Source organism: Equus przewalskii, chromosome 1, assembly GCF_037783145.1.
Source record: "Equus przewalskii isolate Varuska chromosome 1, EquPr2, whole genome shotgun sequence".
Lineage (NCBI taxonomy): Eukaryota > Metazoa > Chordata > Mammalia > Perissodactyla > Equidae > Equus > Equus przewalskii.
Genome location: NC_091831.1, coordinates 75,343,305 through 75,359,116, shown reverse-complemented (window position 1 = coordinate 75,359,116; position 15,812 = coordinate 75,343,305). Strand labels below are relative to the sequence as shown.

Here is a 15,812-nt window from a genome sequence, read left to right as displayed (position 1 = left end):
TCAATGGTTCAATTAAATACGGCAAGAATGACATTTTTAGATTGTCTTTTTAAACTATTTAAACAATCACTATAAATAGAATTTGGTAAGGAATAGAATAACTTATTTTTAGAGAAAAACACCTTTGGTGACGAAAGAGTGATCAAACCACTCATGCTCCTAAACAGATCATTTAACAAAGGGAACTTCTTCAAAGTACCATCCTTACTAGGGAAAGCCTTAGTATGCTTTCTTTATTCAGAGCAAGCAACCTTCTAATGAAACTACACATTCATGAAACAATATACCACTCACCACTCACCTTTACAGATCTTGTTACCAGACTACAAATGAAATCCATGAATCCAAGATCTTTGTAGCAGTGGGTAACCAGAGTTCCTTTAGCCAAGGGCACTCCAGATTGCTGTTATAGACAGAAAGAACCAGGTATTACTCAGGACATTCATCAACTGCTCATCAGTTTTAAAGTATCTACCATAGTAACAGCTTTATACTGCTGTAGCTCATAATATAAAATATAGCCTCTCCTTATAACTGGTCATAGAGACGAGATTACCACATAAAATCATGCAGACTTCAGAAATTCAAAAGAGAACGTTAGCAGTGAGGGTGGAGGTACTCAGTGAAAAATGCTTACTTATCATGCATTGCATTTTGACATATATTTATCTAAATCTGGACTTTCTAGATTCTTAGTAACTCCACTGGTTAGAGTTGGCTTTTGAGCCAATGTGATATGGTTTTGTCACTGCTTTACAATAACGCTAGTAATAGAAACAGACTAGGAACCCGGCCAACTTATACTATTCCCACTGCCTAGCACTGTGCATGGTATGTACTAGGTGCTCAATAAATATTGGAAAATCAAGGAAAGGAGAATTTGAAGTGACCTTTAATAGGTGAATGGGGTTTGGACACCTGAAACAAGTGTGTCTAGGGAGCAGCAAGATCTGTGTGTAGACCAGCGGAAAAAATGATCTTGATGCGGCCAGCCCCGTGGCCGAGTGGTTAAGTTTGTGCACTCTGCATCGGTGGCCCAGGGTTCACTGGTTTGGCTCCTGGGTATAGACCTACACGCTGCTCATTAAGCCATGCTGTGGTGGCATCCCATATAGAAGAGCTGGAGTGACTTGCAACTAGGATAAACAACTACGTGCTGGGACTTTGGGGAGGGGGGAAAAAAAGGAAGACTGGCAACAGATGTCAGCTCAGGGCCAATCTTAAAAAAAAAGAGACCTTGATATTAACAGTGAATGCTGAAAGGTTTGATAAGAAGCTTTATCATAGGTTGGCCTTCTCTCATTAAACATTCTTTAGTTCAAGTGCTTTACATCCAAACTTTTAAACTTCTAATTAAAAATTCCCATTCCTTTCTTTTTAATAATTCTGATCATTGACCTCACTATCATCACCCATAAACTTAACTCTTTCCACAGTCCCGCAGATCATTAGCCTGCTTTCATCCCCATTTACCCTCCTCCCAGCCTGAATCGCCAGGCTCAACATTCAGTAAAATTCCTACTAACAACATACATCTACTTCCTCTACTACATGTGGCAAACAAAGTGATAACATCAAGTCAATTGTTTTACTACAAAATCATGAAAACATGTTATCTGATCTTAGCCAGACCCTTCCTGTAAGGGAACTATCCTTTTATTCACCTGTAAATTAATTCCTAGCATCTTCTTTACAACTTCAATAACTTCCTAAAGTCCTTCAAGTTGTCCTTATCCTTTTAATTTTGTATTATATCTGCTTTTCTTCACCTCCAACTTTTTTTAAGCTCTTCAGTTCCAAAATTTAAAATGGCAGACAGCATGGTACAGTGGAAAGACATAAGCTTTAAAATCAGATCTGGATTCAAATCTTCTCTCTATCACTTTATAGTTATGTGAACTTTGGCAAGTAACTTAATTCTGTGAGCCTCTCCTCAACTGTAAAAATGGAGTTTTGTGAGAATCCAACATAACATAATGTAAATTGTCTAGCCTGATGTCAGGTACTAAATAAAAGCCAGCTATTATTCATAATTGTTTCAACTGGAAATTAGGAAATAAAAGCGATGGAGGTAATACTTGGACTACTCTCAGGAGCACTAATGACTAATGATATCATTTTTCCAAATTATATCTCTTAAGACTTGTAATGATAATAAATGTGTCATTCAACAATCATACCTTAACTGGCAACAACCAGAACCACTTGTGCTTTGAATTATTAATTTTTAGAAGCTGTATAACTCGCACAAATATTCTTGTCTCGTGGTATGGCAGAACACAAGCAATGAGGCTATCTTGATTATAAAGATGGATATGGAACCTGGAGAAAAAGCAAACAACTCAAACTGACACAAAACTTATAAGCACTTATTTCCTTATGTGTCCAAACTGTATTATCAATGAGCTAAAACTACTTAGAATGAGTATCAGTGAGAAGAACCACACAACTATAAGCAAAACACAGAGCACTTAAACATAAGCCCTCTACTTTGCACTAAAGTACTCCTCAACAGGGTTCTGCCAATTTCTATGCAGCAGTATTTTTTAATATTCAATATCAAAATTTATATCCCATTCCCTTCCTCTCAACTTTTTAAACTTCTTATTACATTATCACACTGTGGAATGGTTGCAGTCAAAGCACCAGAAAAGCAACTGGCCATCTAGGCAGCAATGCTCAGCTTCTCTCTATGCTCCAAAGTTCACGTTCCAGACTCCTCAGCTTACCTAACTATCATAATTCTGAAACAAGAAGACTAATTGAAAAGAAAATCACATTACTTTCTTTGAATAATAAAAAAATTATCAAATTACAACCCTATACAATTTGTCCATGAACTTCACAAAACTTGGTATTGGTCCCTCCACCTAATAACATAAGACAGATTTATTAATTCTGTCAGATACATTAAATCCTTTCTAGCCTATAAGACCTAGCTCAAATGCCTTTTTCAAGGTGCTCTTCCGAATTCTGCCAGTCAAGTCCCTCCTATGTCTGTCTAAACTCTCCTACCTTTGATCTGTACCTTTCTTGGAAGACCATACCACTCTGCCTTTTACTGGTTATAAATATGGCTTTAGTATTAGCCAAGATGTTACTTTCGCCATGAAGCTTTCCTCAACTACTTCAGGCAGAACCACAGCCCCAAACTTTGCAGACGCCTTTATTACAGCGTTTATTTCAAAACAGTAACGAAGGGTGGCCTACCCATCCTTGTACCTAACTTAATGTTTGCTAAATAAATAAGTTACATGAATAAGTATATGCAAAACCAAATGCAAGGAGTACTCCTTATATTACTGGTCTATTTGGGGAATATTAAACGTTACAAGACAGAGGGAAATATTACAGACTTGATTCTTTTCTGTCTGATGAGTCTAATGTTCTGATAATCAGAAGATCCAAATTAAATTTATGTTTTCTCAGTGACTCACTTGCTTCCTTTGTCCCTATGTCTCCAATTAACGAAGTAGAATCTTCCTACTTTTAAAACATATATATGGGAGAAAAAACAAAAACATGTAAGCTGTGACATGATACTAATGTGAAGCTAGTAAGTGAGGAAATAAACTAAGTAAACTTACTGAGACAATCTCCAAAGTGGATGAAAGATCAGCCCTCGGAAACAACCTTGTATCTCAGCTCACTAGTTGTCTGACCTTAATCCTTCTACAACTGTTTTCTCAACTATAAAATGGGGATAATACATGTATCTCCCCATAGGAATGTTGTGAGCATTAAGATCATGTATGCAAAGTGCTCACAATAAAGCCTGGTGTATAAATGTCCAATACACATTAGCTATTATTCTTTTTCTTAGGTTATGGTATTTCAGAGAATACTATTACCTTCTTCCCAAACCACTGTTTTTATTTTGGCAAAAAATGAGTTTAATTATACCCTTTGCCCCAAATGTGCAGTGACAACTTGTAATGGCAAAGTGACAGGAGCTCCTCAGAACTAATGAGGTTAGACTATTTACTCAAAATCTTCAGTAGTTCTACTTTCCATATGAACAAAAATGAGTTTCATAGTAGAAGGGTATGCTTCTCTCATCCAATAGACACTGTGTTAACCACTTAAAATATATCTCATTTTTCAGCTTTAAATTGACAAATGTTCTCATTACTTAAGTTTTTAAATGATCAGAGTTGTGAGCCCACAATTATTTTTGTAATTCCATTTGTTACCTGTGAATCAACCACTCCAGACACTTCTGTGCCGGCTTCAGCAGGAAGTAAGGGGACAGGTGAATAAGGAATAATGAAATGTTTTCATCCAGCTGCTTGTTCACTGCTTTAGTGTGAACGCTGCGCTCCAAGGTTTTTGCTAGCTGGCTGAACAATGGTGCTTCAAACTGCTCAAAGGAAGGATCGATTCCAAGCAGCTCTTCCAGGCCAGTGCATCCTAGGAAAACACCAGTCCATTGAACAATTCCCTGTAAGCAAACTCATCTCACCCCTCTTTTATGGTTTTACTTATCTCTAAAAATCTCTGAACTCTTTTAGTATGTATAACCTTTAATACCATCCCAAACACTGATTTCTAGTGTTCAACATATAAAACAAATCACATCTCACCAACTAGGAGAACAGAAAGTACTTCCTGGCAGGAAAGTACATTCCTTTTTTTTCCTTTTAAACATCCCCCACAATAACTAGGCCAGTCCTCAGGGAAGACACCTCCTCCACCCCAGCCACTGACTACAGCCCCTTTGGCTGTTCGTCCTCTCTATACATTAGTTGACCTCCCGCAGCTTGTTTGTTCGTCTGTGAAATTCAGATCCCACTGCCTACACACATCTCAAGCATCCAGCACAAGGTTGTTATTCTCTTCATCTTAACGACATAAGTCAATAAGTCAGAAACTGCTAAGGAAGAGGGCGGGCCAGAAGAGAAAACACGAAAATACAGCAACATCCAGAAAACAAACGCTTCGCAGAGCTTTTCTAAGTTGAAGAGTAGCTCACCGATAGCAAAGGCGGTGTCCCTGTCGATGGTGGCCGCTTCCTTGGGGTCAAACAACAGAGAGGCAACTTCATCTCTAGACAGGAGACTGGGATCAGTTTGAGGGAGGGCGAGTCGTTGGAGCTGCTGGGCTAAGGACGTCATCTCTCAGGCAGGTGAACTCCTAAAAACACAGGCTAAGAAACATGACCACTGTGAGATGTCTACAAAACTACAGGATGGCTTTAGTGCAAGAAGCAAATGCCTCACGTACGAGCAACTCTCCTGTGCACTCAGCGCAGTCGCGGACAAATGACCGGCTGTCCCGGGGCTCGCGGACTCCGGAGGGGCAAACACTGCAGCAACAGAGTTACCCACTGATTACAGCCCCTGGAGCCGCCCAAGGCTTTCTTCAGCCCCGACTCCGCAGAGACTCGAAAACGCGTGGACATCTTACCCTCCGTTGGGATACCGCCTGGATCCACAGCTTCTACTCACCGGGAGCTCGACGTCGCGCAGCTCTCAGAAGCCAAAAACTCTTCACAGCAGCTCCCACATGTTACCAAAAAGCCCAGCCCTCGCCCGGAAACCTAGAGCACGCCTCAGGGGAACTTCCGGTTTCGGGCACTACGGCAAGAGAAGAGGTACAAACTTGCCGGAAATACGACAAGATGACTCCGCCTCCCTGCGGCGAAGCCCCGCCTCTTTACCACGCCAGGCTTGGGGCTCAGGCTGTGGGTTCCGACTCCTCCGCTAGGGTCCAGCCGACTGCGCCGTGCCTTGTGTCTGAAGGTTTCAGTTTCTGGGTGGGCCTTTCGTGAACTTTAAGGATCTGTAGCCGGAATCGTCCATCTAACATACACTTATCCAGCTTTTACTCTGTACCAGCAGCATCGAGTAGTGGATAAAACTATGAACTGTGAAGTCATGTTGCCTCGTTTAAATCCCAGCGCTAGTGCCCCTGGGCTGTGTGAGCTCCACCGAATTATACCATCTCTCAGAGTTTGTTACCTCCTCTAGAAAGTGAGAACGGGCTGAAAATTTCATGCGATGAGCTGCTCGCAATGCTAGCCGCTCAATGAATGCTGGATACCACGGAGCTTGGGGGCGTCACTCCACTTTGTATTCCTGGAGGACAAGTACTGTGGGGTTTTTGCTCTTAAAACTAACCTTGTCGAGATATGATTTACAAACCGGATCACCCACTTAACAGTTCGATGAGTTTTAACAAATGAGTATGTAGGTGTCACTATCTCCCCAGTCAAGACATAGAAAGTTTCTATCGCCCCCCAAAATCTCCTCTTGACCCTTTGCAGAGATGCCCACGCCCCCTCCCGGCCCCAGACAACCATTGGTCTTCCTAGTGACACTATAGATTAGTGCTGAGGAAGACAGTCCCATATGGATATGCCACAATCTGTCCCCAAAGCAGTGCGGTATGTGCTACAAATGGGGTGAACTGGTCTCTCCAAGGAGCTGCACGGGACGCAGGAGTGACATTGGATATCCTATCCTTTCTTTGCTGGATGTATTAGTTTCTCTCCAGAGATAGAGCTCTTCCGTGCCAGGGTGTCAATCTTTCAGTAACCTTCTTCCCTGGAGAAGAGTGGAAACACGGTTACAGATGTGGGGGCTCTCTTCTTCTAAACTCTATGCAGATTTTCTCCTTTTATTAACACAATCTTTTGTTGTGTTTTGCTTTAACAGCATTCAAAACAACCAAAGAAATCTCTCCAATTATTTTTACGGTTAATAATCTTTTTCATGTGGTGTTGATTGCTTGCAGAGAATAACAGGATTTTTTAAGTTCTGGTGGTATCTATTTCACCCTTAGAAACATCTGCCGAAGAAATTTTTCTGTTCCTATGTGTCCCGGGAATTTTACTTTTATAAAAGCAATCAGCTTTGGGGGAAATGATAGTAGTAGTAAGATATGAAAGTAGTGAGAAATGAAAATCAAGCCTATTTATCCACAAGACATATTTGCTTTTTTACTTAAAAAAACATGTTTTTAAAAGCTTTATCAAAGTGAAAATAAAAAGTGCTGCAGGTATTTGGTTCAACTCTTTCTATGTCAGTTTCCATGATATATGGCGCCATACTGAGTTTTACTTTGGAAGTAAACTAGGAAAGTACGAAGAAAACAAGTCAGAGATTCATAAATATAATTTTTTTAAAAAGGCTTGGTTTAAAAAAATAAACCAAGATCTTGAATTATATCTTTTTCTCCATTTTAAAAGAATCCTTTGGATATATTTGTTTTATATTTGTATACATATTTGTATATATGTTTTCTGGCTTTCGCTTCCTTGGTTTTTGTGATTATATGCCCGTCTCCTCTTTGATTATTCAGTCGAGGACAAGAGCGAACTTACTTTCTCAGTTGTTATTTGAGTTTAAAATATCAGTTCTAGCTCATATGTAGCTCTGCAGTTCTTCTAGATAATAATCCTTTTCATGACTTTTGCTATTTTACATTCATTAAATCCATAATTTTAGCTATAATTGATACATATTTCTTAAAGCAAGGATAAACATTCCTTTCAGAGATGGTATTTTAACCATACATTCTTTTATTTAATGGGGGATGTTACATGGTAGAGTGATAAATTCTACTCCTCATTTCAATCACTGTTCACAGCAAGGACTCTACCCAAAAAAAAGCAAATTTGTAAGAGTTATTTGAATAAATTAGTTGTTTTTTAAAAGATATTCTCCTTCCCTCCCCCACTCCTTTTAATCCGAAGTACAGATAACCTTGATTCATTCCATGTGCACTTTATACTAGTCTAGGTATATGGGGGTGAACAAGACAGCTGAGGTCTCTACTCTTGTGGAACTTACATTCCACCAGGAAGAGACAGGAAATAGATAAACCAGAAAACCATCAGGTAATGTAGTAAGTGCTCTGATGACAATAATCCAAAGTCCTATGATAGGGGTGACAGCGGGAGGGCATTGTTGGTTTGAGTGGCTGAAGAAGGACTCTCTGAGGAGGGAACATTTAACCTGAGGCCTGAATGAGAAGTCTTGAAAAAATGGAGCTCATTCCAGATAGATGGATCTTGATGTTTGCTGCAATCACAGCAGAGCTTCTTTGTGCCCATCAGATATACCAAGCTTGTGGCTTTTTCCTAGCACTTATCACTACCTGAAATGATCTGATTTGTTTATCTATTTCTTTCTTGTATCCCCTCACTAGAATACTATCTTCCTGTGGGCTGACATGAAGCCCACCCCTAAGATTTGTGGAGCCTAGACAAAAGTACAAATAGAGACTTACCTACTGTCGGTCTAAATATTTAAAAAGTGTAGCTCAACTTAACCCACTGTTAACTAAGATACATTTATAACCTCCAACTTTGATGAGTAACCATTTACAATGGCAGAATAAAAATGTTTTCTTATAGCTGAAAGACAGCAAAATGTAGAAGATGATAGCACTTTATTATTATTGCACCTGTCTGCGTACAGTGTTGATCGGCTGATGATTTTGGATGAATAATAAAGACGTATAGAGTTAATACATTTCCTATATATTTAGCCCATAAAATTTTGCCTTCACTTCAGCAAAATCATCAATTAAGTTGTTTAATCCAGATTTTCATGAATTGTTTTCTATTGACAAAAATGATCAAAAAGATTTTAAAATTAATTTAATTGTATTCAAAGAGTACGAATATATTTTCATAAATTAAAAATTCAATATACTATATTTATTTTTCACTTGTTTTCAATAGAATTATCTTCTCAGAAGGCAAACTACAGATTATTATTTATATTTGTCATTATAATTAATGATAAAAATTTTAATAAAATTAAATAAAGCTAATTTTTGTAAATATTTTTACCTTATTAAATATTTTCATAAAAAATTTATTCACAAGTTTATCATCCAATGTCCGTCTAGTTGCCAGTGTAAAAAATCAATATCGCCCTTCATTCATGTTACATCTATGTCTACCTATTTTCAAATTTGAGTCACATAAACTATTTAATATTGTTAAATCATCCTCAGCCACCACATCAATTGCTGACAATGCTATACTGATACATGAGTACCTCCACAACCATAAATTGGAAAACAAAAGAAAACAAGAAATTACATGTTTGCAACTAGTTAGAAATAATGCTTCATTATGCAAAAATCTATTACATTCATGCAGGCTGAAAGGAAGAGCGTGACAAGTTAACCAATTTGTCTTTTCTCTTACCTAAGAACTTCCACATCAGAATCCTCTGTGCGCTCTGAATCAGTGTCCAGAAGCAGTGCAATCCACAAACCTTCAGAACGTCCCAGCAGGGTTGTCTTTTATTTAGGACACAAGGGGAGAGACCTGATTCCCTGAAGCTTAAACGCATAAGTCAGAGACTGGATGTTCAGACCTATAGGTGAGGCTACAGTAGTGCTAAATGGAAGATATTGAGGGACGGGTTCCCACATTTTTTAGCAAATTTATTTTTTATGTATTTGTGATACACAGGGTACAGGCCTAACCCTGGTCCAAGGGTAGTGTTGAAAAGAGGGCTTTCTCATTTGTACTACGAAACCCCTGCTGGGAAGTAACATGCCTGGGATGGGTTGGCAGTATTTATTAGCAGAACAAATGAATGAATGAATGTAAATGTGTGCAAGCTCTATCTGTTCTCACTCTTGTTCAAGAAACATATATAAGAATGCAAGTAAATGACAGTAGCACTCTTACAGAAATAACTTAGAATTATTCTAACTATAACAAAAATAAGTTATTGAGAAACTTCAGAATTTTATTAGTAGATTATTTGCATCATATATTACAACTGATGAGATGCTATCTACTTGACACTATATTTATTGATGAGAAATGAAATAGGATGTATATAATTAGCAATGTAAGTTCAGCATGTGAAATCTACATTTTAGTCAAGCACCAGCAAATGAGTTCAATGCCTGAGAAATTATTTGTTTCTTCATATTGTGTCCCAAATAAAGTAATTTACATTATTATGAATTTGAGCACTTGTGTTCTTGTCATCAAAAGTACAATTATTTTTCTAGTTATTTTGACATGCACTTGTAGGGAGCTGGGAGTTGAAAAAAAATGATTTGGAAATCAACCAGAGCAAGTGCCTGGTGTATCTCTGGAACCAGCAGAGGGCTCCAAAGCATTTTTCCTGAGCCCCAGAGCGCATTCAGCTGTAACTTACGTGGAGCAGCAGTTTTCAAACTTTTTAAATTTGAAAAGTGTGTACAATTATATAAAAATTGGTTCATTAAATCTTCCATATATTATAAAATGAAATAAAAAATAACGCTTTTAAATGTTATTTAGAGAACCACAGGACTTAAAAATGTTTAGATTTTCTTAGCAAATGGGAATTATTTAAAATCATCTTTTTTTTTTCTTTTTGAGGAAGATTAGCCCTGAGCTAACTGCTGCCAATCCTCCTCTTTTTTCTGAGGAAGACTGGCCCTGAGCTAACATCCGTGCCCATCGTCCTCTACTTTCTATGTGGGACTCCTGCCACAGCATGGCATGCCAAGCGCTGCCATGTCCGCACCTGGGATCCAAACTGGTGAACCCTGGGCCGCCAAAGTGGAAGGTGTGCACTTAACCACTGCGCCACTAGGCCGGCCCCTAAAATCATCTTTTTAATACACTAAATTGGAGGTGTGGGTGGCCTGAATCTCTTTCTCTCCACCCTGCTCACCTCATTCTAAGTTACTTTCCATTGAACATCTGCCACTGGGAGATTTTTGTGTTGAGGATAACAACGAAGAAGCAAAGAACGGAGAAAGCCAGTAAGGCGAAATTAATAGAAACAGGATGACGAAGAGTTATCAGAAGGAAAGTTTGGGTGGTGGCTGGAGGGGAAGGACTTGGCTTTATGTAATCTGGCTTTGAAAAATTTAGGATAGAGAGAAGAGTTTTGGGGATAAATTGAAGAGAAGAGCAGCTCCCTGAGTGAGATGATATTAGATAGATAGAGCATAAATAGAAAAATTAAAATTTTTGCTTTGTGTTACATTTGGATTCTCCCTTTGGTGTTCTTAAAAGACTTCTATGAAGGTTTCAATTTATTTTCAGTTCTATTTGGGAACCAGACTAATATTTCTTATAATATAACTCTATGCTATGGCTAGTTTCAAGACCCAGCAAACCAGTCTACTTTTATGTGGATTATTGAAGTATTGTAAATAAGAGACAAAAATGCCATTCTTTTCTTGTGACGTGATTATATACCTGGAAAAGCCAAGGATTCAGTTCTAAAAGCAACTGGATACAGGATGGAATATAAGAAACTGGATAAGTGCAAGTATGTGCACCGACACATACATGCATGTGGTGTCAATAACATTTTATCTGTAATTATAGGAAAACAAACTGACAAAATAAAGGCCTATTTCCAATAGCAAAACACAGGCTCATAAAGTACTTGAGAGAAAACCTAAATTTATAAGATCTTTATGAAGAAACTATAAAACCTTATGGAAAATTAAAATGAAAGATTTGAATGAGTGGAGAAGATTAGTAGCTGTATTATGCTCCTGAATAGGAAGACAAATATTACACGAAATGTCTATGGGCCATCCCCAAGTTAATTTACATACTTAATTCAGTCTTAAGGAAAATCCCAGAATGTTTTTTAAAACTTGACAAAATGTTTCTTAAATGGATGTAAAAGAATAAGTACAACAGAATATATTTAAAAATTTCTCAGAGGGACACAGTGGAAAAATTTAACAAGGAAGATTAGTATTATCTGATATTAAAAATATATGACAAAGCAGCTGCAGGTCAAAGGGTATAGCTCTGGGGCAAAAATAGACAAATAGATCTCCTGTACCAAGAGCTAGACCAGAAATAGACCTGATATATGTGAGCATTTGATATAGTACAGGGTAAATATCAAAAGAATCAGGGAAGAAAATATTCAGTAATTGATGTTGAGGTAAGTAATTTGGGTGGAGTAAAAAAAAGTCAAAATAGATATTGACCTCAATCCATACACAAGAATGGATTCCAGAATACCTAAAGAAATTATAGTTCTGAACAGATACAGTAACAGGGGCCAAATTTACACTCCCAGTTCTCCAAAAGTACACTGGAAACAACCAAAACAGGGGTAAAATATATGAAAAAATGATTTTCAACACACTGTACATCAGGCAACTAAGTTACCAGTGACCCCAGAGAAGCATGAAATAAATGAGGTGACCCCACAGTTGCCCCAGTTTGCTGCCTTTGGAGAATCTCTGACCACAGCCCAAGGAGAGGAAACCAGGCAGAGCACTATGGATGCTCTGAGTTGAACAAAGGGAGCTAAGAGTCCAGGGAGAACAAGGCAGCTAGAGCTAGAAGAAGAGAAAGCCTCAAGGAGAGAGAGAGCTCTGGAGATCTGTAGAGGGTCCTCCTTGAGTACTGGTCAGGGCTTGCTTGTGAGGAAACTGCTAAAGCTGAGGAAAGAAACATCGGAAAGGATTAGAGGGAACAATCTCCACATTGCACAGGGCCAGGAATAGAGCCTATTCCTACCAGTGAGGTGAAAACCTTGTGATTGGGTAGAGTTCACAGAAGGGTTTTGCCTCAGTAGAGGGGAATAATCGGCCCTAGATTGAGTACTGCTCCAGTCCCACCTACCACATTTCAACAGCAGGACGTAGAAGATAAAACTGTTTCCAAGTAACCTAACCGCATTCCAGAGAAAACTCAAGAATGTCTAAAGGAATACAAACATATCCATCACCCAAAAAGGTAAATTTCACAGTGTCTGACGTCCAGTAAGAAATTATGAGTCATGCGAAAAAGGAAGAAAACACAACACGTAATAAGGAGAAATGTTGATTGAAACAGAACTAACACAGCTGTTAGAATTAGCAGACAAGGACAATAAACGATTGTTATAACTATATTCCATAGGTTCAAAAAGTTAATGGAGACATGGGATATTAAAAAGACCCATATTGAACTGCTAGAGAATACTATGATGTATGAGATGAAAAATATGCTGCATGAGATTAATGGCAAAGTAGATGTCATGGAAGAAAAGACTAGTGAACTTGAAAGCATAGCAATACAAACGATCCAAAATGAAACACCCAGAAAAAAAGAGAATTTTTTAAAATGAAATTGTTCCACCAATAAATTATGGGACAACTTCAAGTGGGCTAACGTATTCATAATTGGAGTCCCCAAAGGAAGTGGGCAGATGGCAAAAATATTTGAAGAGATAATGTCTGGACATTTTCCAAATTTGATGAAAAATGCTGAATCCATAGATCCAGGAAGCTCAATAAACACCCACAGAAGAAGCAGTAAGAAAACAACACCAATTCTCATCATGATCAAAATGCTAAAAAATTATATAAAAACTTACATAGCAGAAAAACCAGAAAAGAATGGAATCGCATATTTATCAATTTGGGGGATGATGTAAGAAAGGACTTCCTAGAAGTTTCAGAAAACAATTGTTGAGGAAAAGATCAGCAGATATAACTACATATAAACTACAAATTCAAGTATCTTCTGCTTTTTAAGATAATGCATAAACAAACTAAACAAACTTTAAAAACAAGCAGCAGAGTGAAAAAACAATGAATATAGAAGATAAAATGACATGATTATGTACGTATATATATATATAATACATATCTCATACTAATAATGAGAAAAACACTAAGATTTCAATATATAGCCAAAAAACATAACCAAATGATTCACACACACAAAATCCAACTATTAAATTTACAGAGAAATGTTCAACTCTGTTAGAAAGCAAGCTAATGTAGAATAATGCACCTTGTACCTACTAAATCAGTAAGTTTTTTAACTTTTTATTGAGATTATGATAATTTACAACCTTGTGAAATTTCAGTTGTACATTATTGTTTTGTTTGTCAGTCATGAGTAGGTGCACCACTTCACCTCTGTGTCCACCCCCACCCCCCCTTTCCCCTGGTAACTACTAATCTGTTCTCTTTGCCTACATGTTTAACTTCCACATATGAGTGGAGTCATACAGAGATTATCTTTCTCCATCTGGCTTATTTGACTTAACATAATACCCTCAAGGTCGATCCATGTTGTTGCAAATGGGATGATTTTATCCTTTTTTATGGCTGAGTAGTATTCCAATGTATATATATATATACCATATCTTCTTTATCCATTCATCTGTTGATGGGCACTTAGGTTGCTTCCACATCTTGGCTATTGTAAATAGTGCTGCAATGAACATAGGGGTGCATGAGACTTTTGGAATTGCTGATTTCAAGTTCTTTGGATAGATACTCAGTAGTGGGATGGCTGGGTCATATGGTATTTCTATTTTTAATTTTTTGAGAAATCTCCATACTGTTTTCCATAATGGCTGCACCAGTTTGCATTCCCACCAGCAGTGTATGAGGGTTCCTTTTTCTCTACAACCTCTCCAACATTTGTTACTTTTTGTTTTGGTTATTTTTGCCATTCTAACAGGTGTAAGGTGATATCTTAGTGTAGTTTTGATTTGCATTTCCCTGATGATCACTGATGATGAGCATCTTTTCATGTGTCTATTGGCCATCCGTATATCTTCTTTGGAGAAATGTCTGTTCATGTCCCCTGCCAACTTTTTGATCTGGTTGTTTGATTTTTGTTGTTGAGTTGTGTGAGTTCTTTATATAGTATGGAGATTAACCGTTTGCTGGATATATGACTTGCAAATATTTTTTCCCAATTGGTGGGTTGTTTTTTTGTTTCAATCCTGTTTTCCTTTGCCTTGAAGAAGCTCTTTAGTCCAATGAAGTCCCATTTGTTTATTCTTTCTATTGTTTCGCTTCTCTGAGAAGACATGGTGTCTAAAAAGATCCTTTTGATGTTGATATCAAAGAGTGTACTGCCTATATTTTCTTCTAGAAGCCTTATGGTTTCAGGTCTCACCTTTAGGTCTTTGATCCATTTTGAGTTTATTTTTGTGAATAGTGAAAAAGAATGGTCAATTTACATTCTTTTGCATATGGCTGTCCAGTTTGCCCAGCACCATTTGTTGAAGAGACTTTCTTTTCTCTCCATTGTATGCCCTCAGCTCATTTGTCGAAGATTAGCTGTCCATAGATGTGTGGTTTTATTTATAAATCCGTAAATTTTTTAAAAGGTAATATTGCTTGTTCCTGGAAAAAGCAGATTTGAATTCACATTTTCATGCATTGCCAATGATACTATAAAGCAGTGTCACCCTTTCAGAAGCAATTGGAAATATGCATCAGGAACTCAAAGTATGTTCATACCCATTAATTTACTAATTCCATTCCTGGGAGTCTGTAACAATCCAACATTCCACAGCCGTGAACAGACTGTGATCACTTTATTGTGTGGGATGGAGGATTTGTAAAAGTACATATAATTAAATATAAATACAGTTAATATAAGTACACATTTTTAAATATAAACTTTTAAAAACCATAGTTTGATAGTTTTAAACAAAAATAATCAAAGACCTTTTTCTAATTTATCTATGCATACCAACCATTTTTACATGGTGTCATTTTCCATTTTAAATCATCCTCTAATATTTAAATCTTAATAAATATAGTTAACATTTTTCTCCATGAATAACTCCATATAGCTTATTAGAGACCATATATTGACAACTATTTAATACCAATGCACATTTTAGGTTATGCTACTTTAAAGGCTTTTCTTTAGCCTGGGAACAAACAGCCTACTTTGAAACAAACATTCAGTTCTGAGAGTCAGGTTTCTATAAAAGAAGGAATAATGGAATGAATTCTTTCCATTTAGTATACTTACAGAGACATTGGGGAAATTTTTCATTATGCATCTCAGAGGACTTTCTGTAAAAGTGATTATACTTATAAAAATTTTCATCTATAAGTGTAAT

At 37.4% G+C, this 15,812-nt stretch overlaps 1 protein-coding gene across 1 annotated transcript in view; it reads right to left on the bottom strand.

Annotated features, from left to right (window-relative positions):
• Nucleotides 1-6,545, bottom strand: part of HEATR1 (HEAT repeat containing 1) — a 52,363-nt gene extending 45,818 nt beyond the window's left edge. Inside the window, exons 1-5 of the mRNA XM_008528898.2 lie at nt 5,448-6,545; nt 4,973-5,146; nt 4,194-4,410; nt 2,181-2,322; nt 302-403 (exon numbers count right to left, since the gene is read on the bottom strand). Of these exons, the coding sequence (XP_008527120.2) occupies nt 302-403; nt 2,181-2,322; nt 4,194-4,410; nt 4,973-5,114 (603 nt within the window). The 5' untranslated portion in view covers nt 5,115-5,146; nt 5,448-6,545. The remainder of the gene's footprint in view (nt 1-301; nt 404-2,180; nt 2,323-4,193; nt 4,411-4,972; nt 5,147-5,447) is intronic.
• Between the last annotated feature and the right edge of the window lie 9,267 nt (nt 6,546-15,812).